The sequence below is a fragment of the Balaenoptera musculus genome, chromosome 5 (assembly GCF_009873245.2).
Source record: "Balaenoptera musculus isolate JJ_BM4_2016_0621 chromosome 5, mBalMus1.pri.v3, whole genome shotgun sequence".
Lineage (NCBI taxonomy): Eukaryota > Metazoa > Chordata > Mammalia > Artiodactyla > Balaenopteridae > Balaenoptera > Balaenoptera musculus.
The window spans coordinates 26200322-26227375 of record NC_045789.1 but is presented as its reverse complement, the minus strand read 5'-3'; the positions used below and the strand labels follow the sequence as shown (position 1 = coordinate 26227375).

At 37.1% G+C, this 27054-nt stretch overlaps 1 protein-coding gene across 1 annotated transcript in view; it reads right to left on the bottom strand.

Moving 5' to 3' along the window:
• Positions 1-26161, bottom strand: part of SMARCA5 (SWI/SNF related, matrix associated, actin dependent regulator of chromatin, subfamily a, member 5) — a 45136-nt gene extending 18975 nt beyond the window's left edge. Inside the window, exons 1-10 of the mRNA XM_036852888.1 lie at positions 25554-26161; positions 22272-22346; positions 17350-17516; positions 14847-14947; positions 13267-13367; positions 12316-12495; positions 10999-11154; positions 10769-10900; positions 8242-8310; positions 4640-4749 (exon numbers count right to left, since the gene is read on the bottom strand). Of these exons, the coding sequence (XP_036708783.1) occupies positions 4640-4749; positions 8242-8310; positions 10769-10900; positions 10999-11154; positions 12316-12495; positions 13267-13367; positions 14847-14947; positions 17350-17516; positions 22272-22346; positions 25554-25730 (1268 nt within the window). The 5' untranslated portion in view covers positions 25731-26161. The remainder of the gene's footprint in view (positions 1-4639; positions 4750-8241; positions 8311-10768; positions 10901-10998; positions 11155-12315; positions 12496-13266; positions 13368-14846; positions 14948-17349; positions 17517-22271; positions 22347-25553) is intronic.
• Positions 26162-27054: the final 893 nt, after the last annotated feature.

Sequence of the window (27054 nt, the reverse complement as noted above, 5' to 3'; positions counted from 1 at the left end):
CGCTCACCGCAACTAGAGAAAGCCCTCGTACAGAAGCGAGAGACTCAACACAGCCAAAAATAAATAAATAAATAAATAAGTCTTTAAAAAAAAAAAAAAAACAAGACCCATATATATGCTGTCTACAAGAGACCCACTTCAGACCTAGGGACACATACAGACTGAAAGTGAGGGGATGGAAAAAGATATTCCATGCAAATGGAAATCAAAAGAAAGCTGGAGTAGCCACACTCATTTCAGATAAAATAGACTTTAAAATAAAGAATGTTACAAGAGACAAGGAAGGACACTACATAATGATCAAGGGATCAATCCAAGAAGAAGATATAACAATTATAAATATAAATGTTCCTAACATAGGAGCACCTCAATACATAAGGCAACTGCTAACAGCTATAAAAGAGGAAATCGACAGTAACACAATAGTGGGGGGACTTTAACACCTCACTTACACCAATGGACAGATCATCCAAACAGAAAATTACTAAGGAAACACAAGATTTAAATGACACAATAGACCAGATAGATTTAATTGACATTTACAGGACATTCCATCCAAAAACAGCAGATTACACTTTCTTCTCAAGTGTGCACGGAACATTCTCCAGGATCGATCACATCTTGGGTCACAAATCAAGCCTCAATAAATTTAGGAAAATTGAAATCATATCAAGCATCTTTTCTGACCGCAACGCTATGAGATTAGAAATCAATTACAGGGAAAAAGACATAAAAAACACAAACACATGGAGGCTAAACAATACGTTACTAAATAACCAAGAGATCACTGAAGAAATCAAAGAGGAAATCAAAAAATACCTAGAGACAAATGACAATGAAAACACGACGATCCAAAACCTATGGGATGCAGCAAAAGCAGTTCTAAGAGGGAAGTTTATAGCAATACAAGCCTACCTCAAGAAACAAGAAAAATCTCAAATAAACAATCTAACCTTACACCTAAAGGAACTAGAGAAAGAAGAACAAAACCGAAAGTTAGCAGAAGGAAAGAAATCATAAAGATCAGAGCAGAAATAAATGAAATAGAAACAAAGAAAACAATAGCAAAGATCAATAAAACTAAAACCTGGTTCTTTGAGAAGATAAACAAAACTGATAAACCATTAGCCAGACTCATCAAGATGGAGAGGACTCAAATCAATAAAATTAGAAATGGAAAAGGAGAAGTTACAACAGACACTGCAGAAATACAAAGCATCCTAAGAGACTACTTACTACAAGCAACTCTATGCCAATAAAATGGACAACCTGGAAGAAACTGACAAATTCTTAGAAAGGTATAACCTTCCAAGACTGAACCAGGAAGAAATAGAAAATATGAACAGACCAATCTACAAGTAATGAAATTGAAACTGTGATTAAAAACCTTCCAACAAACAGAAGTCCAGGACCAGATGGTTTCACAGGTAAATTCTATCAAACATTTAGACAAGAGCTAACACCCATCCTTCTCAAACTCTTCCAAAAAATTGCAAAGGAAGGAACACTCCCCCAAACTCATTCTATGAGGCCACCATCACCCTGATACCAAAACCAGACAAAGATACTACAAAAAAAGAAAATAACAGACCAATATCACTGATGAATATAGATGCTAAAATCCTCAACAGAATACTAGCAAACAGAATCCAACAACACATTAAAAGGATCATACACCATGATCAAGTGGGATTTATCCCAGGGAGGCAAGGATTCTTTAAATACACACAAATCAATCAATGTGATACACCATATTAATAAATTGAAGAATAAAAACCATATGATCATCTCAATAAATGCAGAAAAAGCTTTTGACAAAATTCAACACACATTTATGATAAAAACTCTCCAGAAAGTGGGCATAGAGGGAACCCACCTCAACATAATAAAGGCCATATATGACAAACCCACAGCAAACAACATTCTCAATGGTGAAAAACTGAAAGCATTTCCTCTAAGATCAGGAACAAGACAAGGATGTCCACTCTCACCACTATTATTCAACATAGTTTTGGAAGTCCTACCCACGGCAATCAGAGAAAAAAAAGAAATAAAAGGAATACAAATTAGAAAAGAAGTACTAAAACTGTCACTGTTTGCAGACGACATGATAATATACATAGGGAATCCTAAAGATGCTACCAGAAAACTACTAGAGCTAATCAATGAATTTGGTAAAGTTGCTGGATACAAAATTAATGCACAGAAATCTGTTGCATTCCTATACATTAATGATGAAAAACCTGAAAGAGATATTAAGGAAACACTTCCATTTACCACTGCAACAAAAATTATAAAATACCTAGGAATAAACCTACGTAGGGAGACAAAAGACCTGTATGCAGAAAACTATAAGATGCTGATGAAAGAAATTAAAGATGATACAAACAGATGGAGAGATATACCATGTTCTTGGATTGGAAGAATCAACACTGTGAAAATGACTATACTACCCAAACAATCTACCAATTCAATGCAATCCCTATCAAATTACCAACGGCATTTTTTACAGAACTAGAACAAAAAAATCTTAAAATTTGTATGGAGACACAAAAGACCCCGAATAGCCAAAGCAGTCTTGAGGGAAAAAAGCGGAGCTGGAGGAATCAGACTCCCTGACTTCAGACTATAATACAAAGCTACAGTAATCAAGACAATATGGTACTGGCAGAAAAACAAGAGATAAAGATCAATGGAACAGGATAGAAAGCCCAGAGATAAACCCACGCACCTACGGTCAATTAATCTATGACAAAGGAGGCAAGGATATACAATGGAGAAAAGACAGTCTCTTCAATAAGTGGTGCTGGGAACACTGGACAGCTACAGGTAAAATAATGAAATTAGAATACTCCCTAACACCATACACAAAAATAAACTCAAAATGGATTAGAGACCTAAATGTAAGACTGGACACTATAAGACTCTCAGAGGAAAACATAGGAAGAACACTCTTTCACATAAAGCACAGCAAGATCTTTTTTGATCCACCTCCTAGAATAATGGAAATAAAAACAAAAATAAACGAATGGGACCTAATGAAACTTAAAAGCTTTTACAAAGCAAAGGAAACTACAAACAAGACAAAAAGACAACCCTCAGAATGGGAGTAAATACTTGCAAACGAATCAACGGACAAAGGATTAATCTCCAAAATACGTAAACAGCTCATGCAGCTCAATATCAAAAAAACAAAAAAAAAATCCAAAAATGGGCAGAAGACCTAAATAGACATATCTCCAAAGAAGACATACAGATGGCCAAGAAGCACATGAAAAGTTGCTCAACATCACTAATTATTAGAGAAATGCAAATCAAAACTACAATTAGGTATCACCTCACTCCAGTTAGAATGGGCATCATCAGAAAATCTACAAACAACAAATGCTTTAGAGGGTGTGGAGAAAAGGGAACCCTCTTGCACTGTTGGTGGGAATGTAAATTGATACAGCCACTATGGAGAACAGTATGGAGGTTCCTTAAAAAACTCAAAATAGAATTACCATATGATCCAGCAATCCCACTACTGGGCATGTACCCAAAGAAAACCATAATTCAAAAAGACACATGCCCCCCAATGTTCACTGCAGCACTATTTACAACAGGCAGGTCCTGGAAGCAACCTAAATGCCCATCGACAGATGAATGGATAGAGAAGATGTGGTACATATATACAATGGAATATTACTCAGCCATATAAAGGAACGAAATTGGATCATTTGTAGACACGTGGATGGATCTAGAGACTGTCATACAGAGTGAAGTAAGTCAGAAATAGAAAAACAAATATCGTATATTAATGCATATATGTGGAACCTAGAAAAATGGTACACATGAACCGGTTTGCAGGGCAGAAACTGAGACATAGATGTAGAGAACAAACGTATGGATACCAAGGGGGGAAAGCCAGCAGGGGGTGTGTGCGATGAATTGGGTGATTGGGATTGACATGTATACACTAATATGTATAAAATGGATAACTAATAAGAACCTGCTGTATAAAAAAATAAAATAAAATTCAAAAAAAAAAGAAAGGAAGAAAAAGATGATAAAAACTTACAAGGTTTTCAACTTTTTTAGTATGTCCTATTCAAGTATTTTAAAAGTAGCTACCATGTGTCATCACCATAATTTCACAAAAGGACATTTTATCCTGCCTAAAATAAAACATCAACTCAGAATGGAGTCTTTTAAATTAAACAAACGTAGCTTTCTGCGATAAGAGAAAGCACTTAAGTGTTCTCATACCTCTAGAATCTCCAACTTCATCAGGGACTACTAGCACTAGCCCACGGGCCAGTATTTATGAACCACCAGGTTAATCACATGTCTCACGTCTGTGCCACCACAGCTTCTTTTTTAAAAACCCAAGCAGCGGGCTTTAAATGCATCCCTGTTAAATGCCAAGTTTAACTTTTGAATTCATAAACCTCCCAACGTGATTCCGTCGTCTAATAAAGACTTTGCATCACAAATTTGATTAGCAAGTCCTAATCAAATTATACGACTTGGAAACTCTTTAGGCTGAGTTCGATCCAGCAAACAGAATTCCCTGACAACACAAGTTAGGAAAATAAAATACAAATGAAAGTTAGTGCAGGATCAAGAGTGATTTCAAAAAACGTCTCAGAACACATACCATTCCCTTTGCATTTTGCTGAGACCCACATAGATTTTTACTTCCTTCTTTGGAGGCAAACTCTTTTCAACATCAGCCTTAATTCGACGAAGGAGGAATGGACGCAAAACCTTAAAAGAGCAAAAAGAAATGGAGATGACCTTATCTGTAATATAAGTATTATTTCAGGATCTCAAAAGCGTCTATTAAATACATAGAAAAGAAATGTATCTTCTTGGATATCAAATTATTCTTAGGACTTCTTCCTTCCAAATATATAATTTATTATTACTGATTTCCTAAAAAGTAATGTTAAGATGAATATTTTTTCAATACGTAGTCAGAAAGAGAAAAACTAATATCATATATTAACGCATATATGTGGAATCTGAAAAAACTGGTATAGAGGATCTTATTTACAAAGCAGAAACAGAGACACAGATGTAGAAAATGTATGGATACCAAAGGAGAAGGGGAGGGTGGGATGAACTGGGAGATTGGGACTGATATATATACACTATTGATACTATGTATAAAATAGATAACTAGTGAGAGCCTGCTGTGTAGCACAGGGAACTCTACTCAAATGCTCTGTGCTGACTTAAATGGGAAGGAAATCCAAAAAAGAGGGGATATATGTTTACATATGGCTGATTCACTTTGCTGTACAGCAGAAACTAACACAACATTGTAAAGCAACTATACTCCAACAAAAATTTTTTAAAAATATATACTGTCATAAAGTATTAAAAATAGTAAATTTTCAAGATGATATTTTCAACATTCATTGCCTCTCAGATTTCAGAGTAGTTACCTGCATGTAGACTGTCTAACATTACTTAAGAAATGGCTAGATCTACATTAAGATGTCTTCACGGTTAGTTTTTAAATTTACTACCATTTTCTTATGGAATTAGACAAATGTAAAGTATACAAATCGTGAATATACAGTTCGATGCATTTTAATCAAGTAAACATACCCATGTAACTGTCTCCTAGATAAACAGAACATCCCATAAATCCTTCTGTAACCTTACCAGTCACTATCCCCCTTTTTCTTCCCAAAGGTAAGCAATATTCATACTTTTTAACGTCATAAATTAGTTTTGCCTGTTTTTAACTTTATATACAAAGACTCATGCTCATTTATACCTGGTTTCTTTTACACAACATTATACTTGTGAGACATACCAATGTTGTATGCAGTTGACATCTATAAAACTAAAGATATCCTTTTATCTGTGTCGTCCTTTGTTCTACTTACACTAGCTTATAAAAATATAATCACCACAAAACAAATTAAAAATTGGTGAGAAGGGCTTCCCTGGTGGCGGCAGTGGTTGAGAGCCTGCCTGCCAATGCAGGGGACACGGGTTTGAGCCCTGGTCTGGGAAGATCCCAAATGCCACGGAGCAACTAGGCCCGTGAGCCACAACTACTGAGCCTGCGCGTCTGGAGCTTGTGCTCCGCAACAAGAGAGACCGCGACAGTGAGAGGCCCGCGCACCGCGATGAAGAGTGGCCCCCGCTTGCCACAACTAGAGAAAGCCCTCGCACAGGAACGAAGACTCAACACAGCCATAAAGAAAGAAAGAAAGAAAGAAAGAAAGAAGCTTTCATTTAAAAAAAAAAAAAATTGGTGAGAAAAAAAATTAGCAACACTTCTCTAATACCATCACATAAGGAAGCTAGTGCGGCCCTAGCCGAAAGCTAGCACCAACTGCCAGACACATGAGTAAGGACCTTCAGCCCCACTGGCCCTCTTCCAGAACTGTCCAGGTACATGCAGCTGGATAAAGCCAGGTAAAACCAGCAAAGAACCCACTCATCCAACTCATAAATTCTGGAATTATTAAAATACATACAACTTAGGTTTTGGTGTGGGTTTTTTGGGGGGTTGGGGGGTGTTGCAACAACAGAAAACTCATACGACAAGAATTATCTCATTCCTAAGTACACGCATGTGATTGGGAATATACTCTTTCATTATGAGATCACAGGAGCTATGGTGGGAATTTCAGGACACAGCAGAATGGTAGCCATCAGACCCTTTCCCCCGATTTGGTAAGTATCTTCATACTACTCTCTGAACAAAACAAATGCCAAAACTGGTATTCTGTTGTGTGGATTTTAGTATGCTTTACCTACATGTACCCATCTATTTATTAAAGCAAAGCCTAATATACCCTCCACAGTCCTTCAAACAGATAAATCTGAGTGCTTACATGCTTGAATGCCATCTAAATTGAAACAAAGGTGTCTAGGAGATCATCATCTTCAAATGTTTAAAATAAAATTTTAGTACACAGAATTTTAAAGTACCTTAAAAATTAATTTATGTAGAAAGAAATATCTGAACACTCATAAAATTTTTAATTTTTTCCCCTTAATCAAATATCCACTTTGAGCCAGGCATTGTGCTAGGGATACAAAAACAAATGTAAGACATACTCTGCCTTTGTGTTTACAATGCAGCAGGGAAAACATGTATAAATAAGTCATTTCAGCACCCTGTGCAAAGTCCTATAACGTTAGAATGTCAAGATTAGTAAAGATAGAATATACAGAAGGAGTCTCTAGGCTGGCCTCAGCCTGGGTATTCAGTGGAGAAAGTGACATCACCACTGAGTCTTGGCCTAGGTGTTATCAGTAAAAGAGGGCAGCAAAGGGGACACGAGATGTGGCAAAAAAGATAAGCAGAGAGACTGAGATTAGCACAATGTTTACAGAAAACTGACAATGGGGCCAGCAACTCCAGCAAATTAAAGCTTGATATAAGAAGTGAAACAGAAGTTGGAAAATACTCGAAAGGTTAACTCTTTGGAGGAGGGGCAATGTTGCCCTGCAGGACATGTTTATAATGCCTAAAAACATTTTTCATTATCGCAAATGAGGGCATATACTCCGGCACCTAGAGCGCAGAAGTGCTGGGGATGCTGTCAAACAAGAAAGCCACCCTTTCCTCGCCCTCCAAAAAATTATTCACACCAAAATGTCAACAGAAGTTGAGGAACCCTAAGTTAGGTCATGAAAGGCCTTCTATGTCATGCTTACATGATTTACCCTGCAGGCCAGGGTATCACAATCTGTGGTCTGTCAGAGAAATTTCTATCTTCCTACCAACTTTCACTTGTGAATCGCCACAGGAAGGAATGAAGCCATACTTCATGGCAAAAACGTTATCAACTCTTCTCGCACTGCGCTATTAGCGACTGCTTACACACAGTCACTGGATTTAAGAACAACAGATGGACCTTTGGCCTTTCAGAACAAAATCTGTTAGATTCTCCTACAGAATGTAAATGGAACTAAGCTTCCAAAACTTATCTATATTAAGTCCTTATGCAACTCTTCTTTCCCCCACTGTACTTTTTTTAACCCTAAGGGATTACTTTTTTCCTTCATAAAGTTAGGATTCCATCCTAGGTTCTAAGGCTAAAACTGCCTATATTACCCCTCCTCCCATCATAAGATTAAGCAGTTAAGTGGGCAGGATTCAAACAGATCTGATGCTAAAGCCACTGTGCTTTCTTCTCTGTTAACAGAAAAATAATCTGCTAATTTAAATCGGTAGCATTTTTCCCATTGGAAATATGCTTTCTAACTCTACTCCAAAATACTTACCATATGAAGCCTCTCAACTAGCTTTTGATCCCCAAGGCAATTGTTTGTATCAAACCAGGAATCAAAGTCCTAGATTAACAAACAAAAAATACATTAAGATCAGAGATAATATTTAACTACAAATACCCTGTTATGCTAGTTATATAGCATATAACAATAATTTCTAAAATTAATATTTGAGTTGTGAACTGCAAAAATCATTTAGTTCAATTCCTTATTTTTCATGTGTGCTATTGTTAGCAATTAATTTTAGAACTAGTTTGAGAATCATATTATTTCCTTAACATTTTTCTCAAAAACATCCAGATGCCAAGTTTCATAGTGAAAAGAAAATTGTTAGAAACCAAGTTTTATAGAATTAGAAAATCAATACCCTTGAAAAAATATCCTTCTTCAGTTTCAGAAAACCTTAAAAATTAAAACCACTTCACGGTTTGTTCTCAAAGACCATTCAGACTACTCAAACACAAGCTTTCTAGAGCAATGTCAATTTTCATTAAACTTACTAAAAGTGAAATTGAGATTACCAGCATTTCATTAGTATTTGGGTAGGATTTGAACAAGGACAGTTTCCCTATCCTTACCTCTTTAGCATATTTATTATATACAGCTGACCACTGAACAACGCAGAGGTTAGGAGCACCAACACTCCATGCAGTTGAAAATCCACATCTAACTTACAGTCAGCCCTCCCACTGTGGATCATGCAGAACTATAGTATTTACTACTGAAAAAAAAAAATGTGGACCCGCCCAGTTCAAACTTGTATTGTTCAGGGTCAACTGTATTTGCTTTGTTAGTAAACATAATCTTAGAATTCACTGTGTTAACTAAAACAAAGCTTTAGCAGAGATTATTAAACAAATGAAAGTGTCAATGTGGTAGGAAAAAAATTATCTCAAAAACAAAATCAAAATACATAAAGCAGAACCAAAGTAGCTTGATGACACTGACTAAATGTCTTTCAAGAACACAATTTTCTCTACTCTTAAAATGATCCTTACTTAACGCAACAAACCAAAATTAACACCGTTTGGGAACTTATTTGAATAAGCTCTTCAAAGCCACACACACACTCCAGCAATGGGAACAAAGGGTCAAAAATGAATTCTAGTCCAACAAAAACTGAAATTACTAATAAGCACAGACTCTTGACATAATGTACATTATGTTCCTAAGTACAACCAACAGTTCAAATAGTTAATTAACCATTTCTATCACTGCAAATAATCCATCAAAGGTAAGGATTAGGTTCTCTGTTTGCTAGACCGTAAGAAAGAATGGCTAGACAGATTTCACCAAACTTGAAGGCCATCTTGAGGAGATGGTATCCTGGGGACTTAAAACACAGGCAACATGAAGTGCGCAAATTCACTTGGGGGAACACCCTGAGCACTACCTTAAAAACATAAGCAGTCCACCTAGAGCCACTGAAGCAATGTCAGGCCAACAGGACCACCAAATAAGAATGTGAATCTATGACATTCCAGAGAGAGCAAGAATGTGAATCTATGACATTCCAGAGAGAACAAGCCATGATTTCTAATATAAGACTAAAATCAAAAGGCACAAAAGTAAATTCTCAGGATGCATACAAAACTTGGTAGGTGACACAAGGCTAACTATCTAAAGGCGTGAAAAAGTAATGATTATCTCAAGTAGTACTGAAAGGTAGGCCAATTCTTTTTTTTAATTCTTCTGGTTTTATTGAGATAAACTGACACACAGCTCTGCATAAGTTTCAGGTGTACAGCACAACGATTTGACTTACACGCATCATGAAATGATCATCACAATGTTCACAGAACATCCATCATCTCATGTATGTACAAAATCAAAGAAACAAAAAATATTTTTCCTTGTGATGAAAACTCTTAGGATTTATTACTGTTACTTACTCTTAGTTGTTATTTACTCTCAACAACTTTCATGTATAACATACAGCAGTGTTAACTACATTTATCATGCTGTACATTACACCTCTAGTACTTATTTATAAGTGGAAGATAAATAAGTACAATAAACTTTGTGCCTTTTGACTGGCTTCATCCAATTCCCCCCCTCCCCCCACCTCTGGTAACCACAAATCTGATCTCTTTTTCTATGAGTTCATTTGTTTGATTTTTGAAGCATGCCAATTCTATTACAAAAATGTATAGTATTAAAAAACATTATTCCAGGCTTCCCTGGTGGCGCAGTGGTTGAGAATCTGCCTGCCAATGCAGGGGACACGGGTTCGAGCCCTGGTCTGGGAAGATCCCACATGCCGCGGAGCAACTAGGCCCGTGAGCCACAACTACTGAGCCTGCGCGTCTGGAGCCAGTGCTCCGCAACAAGAGAGGCCACGATAGTGAGAGGCCCACGCACCGCGATGAAGAGTGGCCCCCGCTCGCCGCAACTAGAGAAAGCCCTTGCACAGAAACGAAGACCCAACACAGCCAAAAATAAATAAATTAATTAATTTAAAAAAAATTTGCTTAAAAAAAAAAAACATTATTCCAACTAGAAAATAATAAGAAATACTTACATCAGCTGAATTAAAGACATCTGGCAACAAAAAATTAAGAAGTGACCAAAGCTCATGCAAGTTGTTTTGAAGAGGCGTTCCAGTTAATAATAGTCGATTTGTAGTCTTGAATTCCCTCACTATTTCTGACAACTGACAGAAACAAATTCATCATTAGAATGAGTATTCTGTACATCGATCAAATTCTAAACTAAGGTACAAATGATTTGCACATCTAAGTATCAAATTACCTTAGATTTTTCATTTTTGATCCTGTGAGCTTCATCTATAACTAAGTACCTCCAATTAAATTTTTTGAAAACAGACTTCTCTTTAATAAGCATTTCATAAGATGTTACACATACATCCCATTCTCCTGGTAATAAAACGTCTCTGACAAAAGCAGCCTGTGTAGCAAAAGAAAAAATTTACATCATGCAGAAATAAACTATACATTAAATTTACTGATGACAAGGATGTAATCTACTATGTAAAAGGGGTGGGAATAGTAAAAAGAAGAGTCATCTATAGTACGCAAGCAGCTAGAACCAGCTCAAAGTAACTTCATTAACCATGAAGTAATCATGTCAGAGCCATTTAGTAAAAACCAACTGAAAAAATTCTTCGGTGCAAAAGTCAACAGACTAACTCTTAAAATGTCTTCTTTCCTTGATTCCACTAGGTGCTGAAATTCTTAGCACATAGGTTTAGGAAAGGATAGAGAATTTTCTGACATAAAGATAGATAAGGACTAAAGGTTACTTTGCAGTAAGCATTTTCATTCCTTTTATGTTTATAGATCTATTAAGACATTGCTATTAATTTTATCATTTTACAGGTGAGGAAACTAAAGCAAAGACTGGTTAAACAACTGGCCTTCAAAACATAATAAGCAATTTTGTAACTTAGAATACAAAAAGGGAGAAAAGAAATCTAGAGTCATCACTGATATCTGAATAAAGAGAAAACAAAATTAGGTACCTAGTCCTTCAATACAGTATGAGTACATTTTTTAATCTGAATTTTATATTCTTAACAGTGTCATTATTTCCATATTTTCTTCCAAAAAGGGTGTGCCAACTTATCAATATTTTAACTTATTTCGAAAGATATCATACCGACTTATCACATTACTATTTACATTTTTACTATTCACATTATTATTTATTATTACAAATTACTATTCTATGACTATTACCATTATATACATCAATCTAAAAATCTGGCTCCTTAAATTTCTAACCACCTCACACAACTCAAAACTTCTTTTAAAAATAAGAAAATGCTGCTAGAATGAGACACAGCCTTTGATTTTATAACTACCCCCAGAAAGCAGGAGAAAACAACTATATTCTTATAGCTTTCTACAGTCTACAACTCCCATTTCCCTAGTATAAATCTTAACCATCAAAAGAATATTCCATTTATAAATTACTAATTATTTGTGAAGACCAAGCTTATTATTGGACCCTTTTTCTCTTTTATCCCTCCTCTAGTTATCCCCCTCCCACAAACCTAAATTCAAATTCTTTTAATATCAAAAATGTAATGAAATATGAGAAACTTACTCTTTGTTCTTTATCTCCTATTAAACAAACAGATCTAAGTGTTGGTACCCATCTCTTGAATTCACTCATCCAGTTGTGTAATGTAGACTTAGGAACCAAAACCATATGAGGACCAGGAATGTTTCTATAGTGTTTCATGTACCCAAGAAGAGAAATTGTTTGAAGAGTCTTTCCCAGGCCCTGAAAGATAAAATAAACACAAAGCAATGAAATACAAAAACAAAACAGACTTCCATATTCATACTTCCCGACATATACAGAAACATTTAAAAGTAAAGCTATGCGTACAGCTAACAAATGGCAAAAACTTGATATGTGTCAAGTTTACGAGTGTTACGTCATTTAACCTTCACAAGTCTTTGAAGGATGTACTATTACCATGTCCATAAGGCCCAGATATTTAAGTGACTTTCCCAAGGTCACCTAGCAGAGCTAGAATTGAGACCTATTTCTTTTGACTCCATACTTTCTCTAAGCAACTGTCTTAGCACTATAGCTATAGGGAAACATAAAACATTCACTACATAACTAGTAAACAGTAAACAAGATATAATGTTTTACGGGATAGAACTGTACAAGCTACCATCATGGAGAAAATATTTCTCGATGACATTCAATTGACCCCACCACCTGTATTTTGTAGAATTCAAGGGAGAAGGCCAAACCATTACATTATAAAAGTCAACCAAAGGCATGTTTCTCAAAATGTATTATTTTTAAATTTATTACACTTTCATAGATAATAATTCCTCACAGCTGAAGTACAGATATAAGATCCCACTTATGCAACTAAAGTGAGCTTTTATCAGTTTGACAGAGGGTTAGTTTGCTAACAGTTCTAGAGTATAATCAATAAACTATATGTTACAAGCCTTAACTTTTATAAATCTAATGACGTATAAGGTTTTAAATTATAAAATGTGGACTTGTACAAAGCTATCAAACACATACCATTTCATCTGCTAGGATACCATTGATGCCGTTCTCATACAAAGAAATGAGCCAATTTAATCCTCGGACCTGATAATCTCTCAGCTTACCCCATTTTACATCTAAGAACAAAAGAAAAACGACATGCGCATTTTAAAGACAATAAAAACAGGTGGGAAGCTCCCCCTCCAGCTGATACTCAGAGGTTGAACTCGGGCCTACACGTGTTTATTCCGACTCTACTTTCTTTACTAGGTCTTACGGTTTCAAATCAGTGGAGGTAGCTGCGGTGGTCTGGAGTGGAGATGACAGATATGGAAGACAACCGAGTACAGGAAACATGACTGGAGGCATCAGAGTACCTCAATCACTCAGTTCCTATGTTACCCATACACTGGTCCTAGAGACTCTGTGGCCTCTCTATTTCCTTTTGCAATGTTACTACAAGTGTTTCTAACCAAGTGTTTTCACCTTCCTTGATGACCTAAATAAAGGTTCTCTGGGGATTTTGTTTTTGTCCTAACAAAGGGGAAATAGGAATTAGAAGAGATTGTTTTTCCTTTACCCTTCCTTAATTTACTTTTCCAAGGGGTCCTACAAAAAGGAACTGTATCTCTTTCAGGGTTTACTACATATTTCCCACCCCAGAATAATTACTAAGTATATGGATCATAAATAACCCAACTTCTTAAAAAACTATGTATTCTGTACTCCATCCCCTTTGAAAAACACTGCTTTGAGATGAAAAGTTAATCAATGCTGGGAAAACTAGTTACAATGTAGGAATGTGAGAAAGAGATAACTCAAATAATTCAAATTTGCTTTCTCCTTGTAAATCTGGTTCTGGCCTCTAGCTTCATGAAAAGAAATGGAAACTGCGTACTGCGTAGCAAAAAAAAAAAAAAAAATCTGGAGGTACACGCTTTAACCAGCCTGCTGAATTTCTAACCAAATCCTATCTTCCCTGAAGTTCAGTTTGCTAATTATTAAGATAACAAATCCAAACTATACGCCCTATATTGACTATTACAAATTTTTTTTGCTCACAACCACTATGATCATACAAACTTGTCATCAAGTGAGACAGAGAAAGGAGGTCAGGAAAAAAACGCTGGGCTTCAGTGAAGACAACCGTGCCACCAGACAACCAAGATCATAGATGGGTAAAACCTAAACCTTGTTAACCATGTTTTCTTTTAGAAAACCTTTAATAAGTACATTTTGGAAAAAAATTTAAAACAAATAGAAAAATCAGAAGATGAGTAAAAAAAGTCTTTATGAAGTGCCTTTTTTTACACATTAGTCTTCTTATCTGGGGCAAATATAAGGCAAACTTCATCCCCAGTTTTACATATACATTCAGGCCACAACAAGCACAATGGCGTTTTATGACCCTTTGAAATACAGCACCACTATCATACTAATATACTATGGCTTCCATCCAAAAAATATCTGAAGTTCATTTCACTATCAATAAATTTCAAAAGATCACTAAAAATTCCATTTATAAATTACAGCCAAGAAAAATCCACAACATTAACCAAAGGATATCTCAAAAGGGGATGTTTCAGAGATCAAGTAATTGAATATGTGTAACGTACATGACGGAGAGTCTTCAAATCGAGTGCAAACATTGGTTGCTTTGGAGCTTTCTGTTAATAATTCTTCATCCTCCTCTTGCTCTGTTCTTCGGTGCCGATAGCTGTCAAGTTTAAAATAAAATCAAGTGATTTGAGTTTTGGCTTTAATTTTAACTACCAGCTACTATTTCAACGTAATAGTCAAGAGGCTGACCAAGATTACGCAATAATTTCTTAACAGGCATGTAAATTAAGACTAAAACAGTAAACAGTAGAAATCTTTAGTAAATTTAAACCTGCAATGTTTTACATGGTTTTCTAAGATATACATACAGTTTTTAAAATAGAGTAATACCTTAGGTTAACCAGAACCTGATAAAACATAAATGTGATAATCTAATTTCAAGGAAATATGCAGTCAGAAAAACCTCATAATTTGCATTTTAAAGTTAAGTATTTTGCCCCCCCAACCTCAAATAGTACCAGAAGTCACATTTTTAAAACTACAGCTTTCACCAAAAGCTGCAGAATATGCAGAATAGAGACTTTGGGCTTAAGCAATGACTCTTAACTAGATTCATCAGAATTACTCAAAGCATTTTAAATACACTTGCCCAGATTCTACATCCCAAGAGAATCAGATACTTCCTCTTAAAAACTAATTTTCTTCAGTTATAATATTGCCAGATTTCTTAATCTCTAAAGGACTCAGGTAAGTAAAACTATTTACTCCCCAATTCTCAAGTTTCCAATTATACCTTCATCTTTTCAACAAATATTTTCATTTAAATTAGAAAGCAGTAGATTATTCCACTCTTGTGACCTCTAAATCTAACTTATTGCTTATTTCTACCAAAACTACATGCTTGATGGGAGAGGATAATCAGCCTTCCCAGACAGAGAAATATTCCTCAGAAATGCAGGCCAAGGCAATAAAAACGCAAGGATATTTTTGCTTGTTTTATGTGCTCCTAATCAGAAGGTCTTAGTGTACGTGTTATTTCTTGTGCTTCTCTGCATTCCAACCCTATGAAACTTAGTGCAAAGATCTACCCGCCCCCCCAACCCCAAGTTATTCTCCATAAACTGAGAATTTTAACTTCGTTTTTTTTTTTTTTATAAAATCTCCTTCACAATATATTATCAAGATAGTTGATTATTATGGTTGTTAAAACTGAAGATAAAAGCTGGAATACGCTTTATTACTTCAAATTGAGGCATCATTGATAGTTAACTGGATGATGGAAAGGGGGAAAAAAGCATATATGTACTATACTGAAGGACAGGACAGTACCATTACCCTAATTACTTCACTTAAGCTAACTTTCTATTTAAGATGGTTTAATGGGTAGAAAAGAAATCTATTAACCAAGACTCCTTTTCTTCACCAACACTAATAAGATCAAAGCTGAACAATTTTTTATCTATTTACTACATGGTATCTTCATCTTACAGACTCTTAATAGAAGTGTTTCTTCTCATGCCATCATACTGATGACCCCATAACAATATCCATTACAGTAGTCTGCATTTCCAGAGCATGAGACTGACGCTATTTAAACAGCTGCAAACTTCAAGTCTGAAAAATTTAAATACATCTGAATTGCAAAGTTCTCATGAAGTTTCATGTGTATTAAAACAAAAGCACTTTGGTTACAAACAATGGATTAGCAAAAAGACATATTAGATGAGTAGAATACCCCAAATAAAATTAAGGTAATATGCTTTTTGATGATAATGCCCTCGAGATAGAGCTAAATACTTCCATGTTTCTGTATACTATGTAGTAAATTTAACAGTGTTGGTAACAGTTTGTACTCTCCTCTTTTAGATAACCTAGCATATTTTAATTACTGATCACATTTCATTTTTCACATTGGAAATTACATATAGCCACTCCAGGGAGCTGAGATTGCCCTAAATTTATGATTACAAACTGAACATCTTAGTTATCCAACCAGCACAAACTCTAAAAAAGAATTTATAAATTCAACATATAAGAATTACTTTACACATATTGAACCACCACCTAACAGTGTCATCATACACCTTGACACTTCAATTTATATAAAGAAAACTAAGTATGTAACAAAAATCTTAAACAAACTGCCGTGGCATAAATCGTCACAACATCCACACACAAGCACAGACTTCAGATAATAGCAATACCCTCAATGCATCTATGTGGTTTAGAAGACTAGAGCACACCCCAAGTCAGATCTAAGTTCAAAGCTAGATTATTCTAATTCCTTCTAGGTGATGTTAAATAGGCTGCTTAACCTCTGCATTTGTTTCCACTCCAAGGAGTGGAATACATCTGAATTCCCTATTCAGTCCATATAAAAATAAAGCATTATGCAAATTTTTATTTATTTATACACGTATGGCTATATCCTGCTAAGCCAATCAGGCCAAATAAATAACAGCACCAAAACAATTTTTTTTAGTAAAGTGATTTTATGCTCCTAATGAAGACTATCAAAAATTAGTCTGCTTCAACTATTAAGTATCAAATATTACTCACTCGCCAACTGACAGCAAGTTCTGCTTCTCATCCTTTTTTATTCGTGGGCGCCCTGGTTTCATCTTCAAAGGTGAGGTTGGAGTCTTCTGAGCAGCAGGCTGAATGAAATGTGCAAACAGCTCTGTCTGCTTTAATAAATACTCAAATCTATTTGCCCGGTCAGTTTGCTGCAAAAAATTTTAAAACACATTTTATCAGAATATTAATACAACTTCAGAAATCAAAGTTTCAACATGCCTCCACACAACAATCTCAGACATAAAAAGGAACAAACTACTGCTATGGGTAACAACACAGATGAGTTTCCAAAGCATTATACTAAATGAAAGAAACCAAACATAAAAGACTACATACTACACAATCCAACTTATATGAAATTCTAAGTAGTGATTTCGTAGAAAGCAGATCTGAAGTGGCAAGGCGATGAGGGCAGGAGCAGAAGTTTTGGGGATCAAAGAACTGTTCTACATCATGACTGTAAGGTGGTTAAATGACCGCATGTATTTGCTAAAACTCACTGAATTACAAACATAAAACTATTGTGTGTCAATTATACTTCAATACAGTTGACAAAAAAATATTAAATAAAAAATCAAAAGACATTGTGCCATACAAGTGTATTTATTCAGAAAGGGGAAAAATGCATTGGTCATTCATCAGTTAGGATGTTTCAAATTTTAAAAGGCTATCAGGCTTGAAAAACATCTATTAAGTTCATGAAGTATTCATTAACCCAATGCAGTTCTTAATACCATTTCTTATTTTCATATCTAAGATCTGCTGCTTTGAATGTTCCCTATTATCACACAAAGAAAATGGAAGAATTTAAACCAAAAAACATTTAAGATCTTGAAATCAAGTTTTTATACAAATAAACAAGGGAAATCTAGAGGCTTTAGACAACAAACTTTTTACAGACACACTAACAGTTTGGTTAAAAAAAGGAGAAACAAGAAGACAAGAGTTCAATAAATAGAGAAACCAGTTACTCAACTCAACATCTCTACCTATAAGTGTTTAAAATGTCAATTTTAGAATGAATTCCAAAACAATATTTTACCTAGCAAACACCAGAGATAGTCAAACATCGTAATGTTGTAAAACCTATGTATTTTTTAAAGGAAAACATAATTTTTTAAAATCATACCAAGGTAAAACTGAAGCCCAATTTGCTATCAGGAAGGCACAGGGTGACAGTGTTTCACTGGATCACAAATGTAGCCCAATCCATACAACTAACAACAGGTCAACATGTTTCTCCTTAGTAATGTCCTATAGATGACAAGCTTCAGTTGTTTGTTTCTGAAGACTAAAAAACTGTTTTAAAGTACTGAACTGAGATCCATATACATATATGTATTTTGCACAATTTCATTTCCTAATACATGTACAATAAAACAAAAGCCAAGAACATGCAATGAGAAGATGCTGCTACTTAAAAAAGACTACCTATTATTGTAGTTATGTTTGGATCAAGATAAATAAGCTCTGGAAATAAATTCAGATAGGTCAGAGTCTAGATATTTTAAAGTAAAAGCTACTCTACAGTATTCAAATCACTGAATATGTATTCTTCACTTCTTTAAAAACATTTTCAAATCAACATTTTCTTCATAAATACCTATTCAATTCAAAAAATACTTCTGTGTGTCTACCAGAAAAGGTATTTTGTTTCTTTAGGAAGTTTTCATTTATAGTCCAATATTGAAAACAGAACATAATAGGTAAATTATGTAAGACTGTCAGAAAATGATGAATACTCAGAAGTAAAAATAAAGCAGAGTGATGGCAAGTGCAAGTAGCACTGAAATTTTAACCAGGAAGATCAGGAAAATCCGAACAGAGGTAATGTTTCAACAGAGAAGGGAGGGGGTCCCCCCAATTCTTAGACCTTATCACACCTCTCTAATGCTCAAAAACCTTTAATGGCTCTAGATGTCTTAAGATGGTATTTTTTCAAAGTGTGGTTCATGATCCATCAGACCAAAAATATCCAAGACCTCTGTTATCTTCTACAAGGTCAAGTTTGAGAACTACTGCCTTAAAGAATTAAATATAAGTTTCACCAGGGCTTTACAAAAGATTCCATAATTTCCAAAATTCTCTCATTGACTCAAGTAGTGGTGGGGTTACAAACTAGTTGCAAAAAAACCGAGTTCAGAACACACTTACAGAATAAGCTTTCAGTAGAACTGTGGCAAAGGTTTGAGGGGAATAACAGGCAAAGACCTTGTTGTTTGAAAAAATGAGAAGGTTAAGATAAAAATGACTTGAGATCTTAAAAGAGGGGTAAGGAAAATGAACCTATCTACAAAATAGAAACAGACACACAGACACAGAGATCAGACTTGTGGTTGCCAACGGGGAGGAGGGGAGGAAGAGGGATGGACTGGGAATTTGGGGTTGGTAGATGCAAACTATTACATTTAGAATGGATAAACAATAAAGTCCTACTCTATAGCACAGAGAACTACATCCAATCTCCTGGGATAAACCATAATGGAAAAGAATATTAAAAAAAGAATGCATACATGTGTAAAACTGAGTCGCTTTGCTGTACAGCACAGACTGGCACAACACTGTAAATCAACTATACTTCAATTAAGAAAAAAAGGTTTAAGGAGAAAAATCGCTTCCTAAAAAGTAGAAACAACAGAATAAGATCAGGAACCTAAAAGAAATGAATCATAAAATCAAATGGAAGATTAATATCAATAGCCTTGGAAAAAGCGTCTTCCTCTGAGACAGAAGGAAACGACCAGGGCAGCAGAAGCCGTACATGCTTGGAGACAGCGAGGAAGTAAACTGATGATGGGCCTGCAATTCTTTGTGGAGGAAGACTGAAAATGAGGGTGTGGCAGAAAAGGAGTAGAACACTTCATCAGAGTGGCAAAGTTTTAGAACGGCTAAATGGGACTGTTGAGCAATAAATACTGAAAGGCAAAGACAGTAAAAGCCATAAACTTATTCCGGTACCAATCAGCACTATTATTTTAGTTTTCTCAAGCAGTACTCAGCACCCTGGGTTCAAGAATGAAGAGTGGATATCAAGACTTACCTATGAATAGGATCTAGCAGATGATAAAGAAGTTGCTTAGAAAAAAACTGCTTCTCAAGATCATGATGTTGAAAAAGGAAATTAAACTAGGAGACTAAAAAATCTGTAGGAAGTGAGAAAAAATTTACAATAAAGGGAACCGTGAAGATGAGAAGCATTGTAAAGAACCACGGAAAACCTCCATTATATAATCAGATTTGTGTTGTAAATATACTTCGCAAAAACACAAAGAGGTGTGGAAGAAACCAGATATGAGAAAGGAGCCAAATAAAGATGCCAACACAATAATTCATGCAACAGAAGAATACTGAACTAGGATGATGGGGAAAAGATAAGAGAAATATTTATGAAGTTAAATTTGCCAAGACTATTAAAACTATGAGGTACTGTAACAGCTTGGGTATTTATTAAAAGAAACTTTCATTCATTGAGATAATCCTAAGTAGAAGTGTCGGGTAGAGATAAGGAATTCAATTTTGGATACTCCTAAATAAGAGGTACCAAAGGGACTTAAATGTCCAACAAACAAATGAAAATGCAATGGTTGGAGGCATCTGAAGTATTCACTTAGAGATGGCAGATGAAAACCAGTGACAAGGATCAAACTGTCCAAGGACAAATGTTCAGAATGTAATGAGAAGGACAAAGGAATAGTCAAGTAAATAGGATATCATCAAGGAAAAAAAGGTCTCTCAAGGCAAGAAAAAATTCTGTGGAGTGGTCAATGGTGTCAAACACAAGTGACAGCAAGGAAAATCAAACTACAATTAAGCCAAAGAACTGGCCATTAGAATCACTAGTACAGTGTTAATGACAGAATCTAAGTTGTGAAGGGTTAAAGGAATGAATGGGAAAAGTAGAGCTGGAAAATATATCTTTTTCTCCAATTAAGTTTGACGGCAAAGAAAGGCAGCAGGACAGTTACAGATATACACATATATAAATGTAATAGAAATCATACAGAATATTACAACATTTCTACTTTACATATTGCAATATGTATTATGCACATTATATGTGTGTATACATATACACATGTGCATACTTTTAGGATTTTGAAGCTATTTAAGAGATTCAGAAACATTTATTGATATTGAAGAGAAAGTCAAAGAACAAGGGGAAAGTAAGATTGGTTAAAATTTACTATGCGCCAGATATTGTTCTGGGTGCTGAAGACAGAAAGATGAAGACACTGTCCCCACTCTTAAGAAGCACACTGTGTTGCGTAGTGGTGTTATTATTACACATGCTATTTTAACTTTTTAAGACTTCAGAACAATTAAATGAGTTTAATCCATACAAAGCACTTAGAACGGGGCCTGCTACATAGTAATCATTCACTATTAGTCATTACTATTGAATCTAAATTTAAATTTAAAGCTCTTTGTAGGTACTGGTTAACTCAGGGTAAATTGAAGTTTCCTAAGAGGATATGAAACATGAGCTGGGTATTTTTCAAGTATAACATTCATATTCTGTTTTGTAAAGATCCCATCCATATTATAAGAAGGCTGTAGGCAAGGAGCATGTATTATTTGCTTTATAACCAGTAGAGTACAATGCTAGACACATGCAAAGTAAACATTACCTTGAATAATTACTTCTCTGGTCTTTAACTCACCTCACTCCCAATGCTAAATCTTAAAATAAAAGGGGTGTTAGCATAACCCACATATTTACATAATATGTGAATTCATGCAATACTTCTATATTTGCTTTACATAGTCAAGTAAGTCAAGTAAGGTACAAAAGTTATAGTACTCCACGTTATACATATTTAAATTGGATATCTGTGCTTCAATTTTGGTACACTTAATCACCTAATAAAAACTTACATAAAACTCTTCATATGCCTAGAACATACCATTTTTTCTTCATAGGTAGGATCTGGTTCTTGGATTTCTTTTTGCTTTCCAGGAGACGCATCATCAAATACTTCCTGGTAGGAGGGAAAAATCATGGATTGTTCTTCACGAATACTCAACACACCATTATTAGACTGATTTCTGCCCAAAACACATTCAAAGTAATACACTCCTGTCCCAAATTTCCCAGATACTTAAATGGCTGTCATCCTACCTGATAGGAAACCTTGATGAAAAATACCATGATGATAACAACTTATTTAATCCAAATACGTAAACTGCATGGCTATTGCCAAGACTGAAACACAAGATTATTATCTCCATCATCCTAGAACAAAATTACTTTCAGCAAATGTTTCGCATTCTAATCAAAAATTATGATGCTAAATTAAACAGTATAAAATGTGAAGAAAATATGTTCCCCTTTAATCATAAAATTGCAGTATCTACTGTACTGCTACACAAATATACACCTGGAGAGTCGCATTAGTCACGCTGATTCCCATCTTCTGGAAAATTAAAAAAATTCATAATGCAGCCTAAAGTGAATACCCTTTAAGTACAATCTGATTCCTTAATTGGAAATAAATGTGCTATTTTTGCAAATTTATTCACCCTGACATTCAAAACGCCACAAACAACAAAATAACAGCAACAACTACACTGCAAAGTTCCACTCATCCATTAAAAGAACATTAAGAAGAGCTGGTGAAAGTCTAATTTTAATTAATGATGTACTAATCTGTGTGTGGCAGTACATACTGTAATAAAGCTACCTGTGATTAAGAAGTTGGGGGGATGGGGCTGGTATAGCACTAAAATTAAGAGGTCAACTGACCCAAATTCAAGTCTAACTTCATTGCTAAGACCTGTAGGAACCTGTGTAACCTTAAACTCATCACAAATCTCTGGTCTCCACAAGTAAAAACGACAAAGCCACCAACCTAGCCTACTTCAAAAAATGGTACTGGGATACCATGAAAGGTCAAATACATCCTAAAAAAATAAGATGTGCTTTCCAACAGCAGTCATTATTTCTTTCAGTTTTAACTAAAAAAAAGAGGAAAAAAAGGTTTGGATTTAGGACTCTTGAGGTCATACAGTTATTGGTATATAGTGTACCTACCTACATCAGTCGAGTCAATACTGAGAAATGAGGATGAACAAAGACAGGCCCCATCCACATTGCCAAAAAGATCACAATAATAAACAAAAAATGAGACTGCTTCCGTGACCTATCAGTACCAAGCAAAAAGAAAAAATTAACCTAATACATAGGAAAGCTAGCTAATATTTCTAGGAAAGTGGGCTCTGTCAGAAAATATATGATTTTGGAAAAACCCAAATTAAAAGACCAAGAAAAGAAAAATCACACTATAATGTGAAGGAAAAAAAAAAAAAACTAAAACTAGTCAGTAAAAAGATTGATAAAATTACTGATGTTCCTATTCTAAGAAGGTAAAAATAACTAAGTCATTCTTCAATAAATGAAATCGTCAAACACCTTTTTTGTAAGAATATGAAAAGGCAAGATATTCGGGGAAAGGGTCAGCTTCAGAGCCAGATGTGGGTTCTATCACAGGTTCTATTTACCAGAAGACTCAATTTCCCCATCTGGCAAATAAAAATACCACTGACATCATTTGGTACTTGTTGTAACATTAATATTCACAGTTAAACTTTAATTCCACTTTAACTTAAAAATAGCAACTGAAAGCCAAAATATTTAGTTTAGGCTTTAAATTATTCTGCTTTCTGATGTTTCCGTAACACCTCCTGTGAGGCTTTGGTTGTTACTCCAACATTTGAATGACAGCCCCTTTTGAGAAGCTGAGGACAACTCAGGACAGCAATTTGCAGAGAACTGCGTATTTACATACAATTGCTTTTAGTGTCAAACTTCAAACCCCCTTAAGCCATGCAGCAGGAATCCAAGTTAACCCTGGGAATGCAAAAGAACCATTTAAAATCTAAAGAAAGAGAAAATAGGCAACACCAGATATGAATCTGAAACAAATCTCAAGTCACTGAAAACTACAGAACACCAGATGTCCTAGTCCACCAAAACCCACCGTCACCTAAAAGTTCTTTCAAAAACTAGTAACATGTTACTTCACTCTAGATTAGACCGCTGTTGCCCAAATAAAACTACTGCGCCAAATACTTCAATGGTAAACTGCGCTACCATTTCCTTATTAATTCTGCAGCAACGTTCATTTTTAGAGCAGTATTACCTTCGCTCAATCTGTCCAAGGATGGAAAAATCCCAGAAATCTTTGGGCTGCAACTATAAAATATCTCAAAACAGACTGAAGGCCAAGAATAAAATCTGGAAGGAGCAAGCACTTTGTTCCCAGACATCGCAAAGCCTTGGAGCACACCCAAGAAGAGACCCGCCTGGCAGTTCCCCAATCTTTCCACCCCCGCAGTACTGTCACCATCCCCTGGCCGGCCAGCCCCAGCCCAGAAGACAGGCTCGGCAGCGAAAGGTACCAATTTTCAAAAAAAAAAGGCCAAGGCCCCCAAAGAGGAATTGCGCTGGTCTGAAAGCCCCTGACTCACTACTTCATTCATCCATCCATCCATCACCCCCCCCAAAAGAGGTGGGGGTTCAAGACAGCTGCTGCCGCCTTGGTCACTTCCCTCCCCATGGAACAGTGCCTGGGAGGAGCCTCCTCTCCCTCCAAGGGAGCAGCTGCGCCCCGCTTATCCCCACTGCGCCCTCGGCTATCCAGCTCTCGCCATTGTTTCTGCCCGGAACAGATACCTCCCCCGCAAGGACCGGGATGAAGAAAAGGAGGCCCGAGTCCTCGGAGGCGCTCCTTTTAAATGCCTTCCCCACCCCGCCCATCTACCCTCGTTCCTAAGGGGAAATCTCCCTCGCCCTCCCCCCAAGTTTAGTGGAAACTAAAATCGAGATTCAGAGATGGGCGAGGGAATTATGGGAGTCTAGCTTAAAAAAAAAAAAAAAAAAGGTAGATCCCACTCGGCCTCAGTAATCAAGAACATGTGTCTAATAAGAGCGTTCGAGGGTTTGGCAAGGTTCGCCAAAGAGACAAATAATGTAAATGTGAAGTGCCAGAAATCCATTTGAGTCGGCTGGGATAGGTTAGGCACAGGGCGCAAGGGGGAGAGCATCATTTCCGATCCAAAGGGTCCGAGGCCGAGTCTGGGTGCACAGGGGTGAAGTTCGGCCCTGCGTCTCATCACTAACACAGAAGCGAGGCAACCAGTTCCTCCTCCCCATCCCGCCCTCTCCCCACGCCACGAGCCGCCCTCACCTCCATCTCGGAGTCCGCGGCGGCGGCGCTGGCCGCAGAGGCAGCCGCCTGGGCTGCGACGCCCTCGGGGCCGCCTTTGTTGCTGTTGTTGTTCCCGCTGCCGGCGGCCGAGGTTGCGGGCTTGGAAGGCGCGCTCTCGGGAGGCGGGGGTGGCGGAGGGTCGGCCGCGGACGACATGATGTTCCTTCTGCGTCACCCGCTGCTGCCAGAGGCCGGGCCCGGCAGGGATGAGGAGGAGGCCTAGGCCTGGAAGGCTACGTCGCAATGAGCTGATGGAAGAGCGAGAGGACCACCTGAACGCCCCCTTCGCCGCGGCTCCGCGACGAGCCCTAGCCAGGCCCAGCAGCCTCCCCCTCTCGTCGTCCTCCTCTTCCGCCGGGCTCGGGGTTCCACCGGCGCTTTACCTCACGGCGGGAATCACGTCGACTAGAGTGGGCGGGGTCACCCGGGTCACTGAGGTCAGGGAAGGCGGGCTGATTTACTGGAGGGCGGAGGGTTGAGGGAGAAGGAAAGGAAAGCGAAAGAGGGACCGGGAACGGGCAGTGACTTGGCCGCCTCCTCTTCTTCCTCTGGTAGATATCATCTATCTCGCCAGCATCCAGGTCTACTACCTACGCCACCGACTTTCAACACTCGCGAGATTGATAGTTGGCTAAATGACTGGGTTCCAGTTGCGCATGCGCATTCTCTCCTCCTCGCCCTTGGCCACTCCCCCTCCGGGGCCCCCAGCAAGCTCAAGGGCAAGGAGTGGGCGGGGCCTCAAGGGAGAGCTCGGAGGCGTAAATTTGTGCGTCGGCTCCCAGGCAAGACGCGAGCGCAGTCTTAAAGGCGTTCTTAATGGCTCACGGTCCCCGGAGGCCGCATCTCCTCTGGTTGGCAGCGATCGGCGGCACTCCCTGAAAATTTGCACAGGTTTTGCGCCGCCTACTGCAGCATGGAGGCCTGTGCAGGCCTTAACACTTTAACCGACTCCACTTATAGGCGTGACGCCACTGTGTTGACGACGTTGTGGTTATCCCAGTTGACGTCTCACTGTTCTGTTGTCTAAGGAAAAGTGCCCGTTAGTGTGATTTTTTATTTTTCTGTCATCAGATGTTAGCTATATCAGTCATTTCTAAATTCCTTCTACTCTTCGGTGCAGAGTTAGGCGATATTTCCTCTGAATTTACATGCTAAAAGTAAGCAAACTGTGCCCACCACCATGTAAGTGAGAAACAAGAGTAATCAATAGATAAGAGGCGATAGGTTGTATCTTTTCCTCAACCACCAAATATTAAATTAAAATGTACATTCTCTTCTCCTTAAGAAATGTTACAACTAATCACCACTGGTTTGTACACTGCCTTGCCCTCTCTTCAACACAGCCTGAGGGTCTTGCGCACCCATCTGCTGCAGATTTTAAGCACAGCGTGTTCTTTTCAGTAGCAAATCTGCACACTGCAGTAAATTGCTGTCTGCCTTGCACAGGCTCTTATTCATCTTTGTATCCCCATGTCCAGTA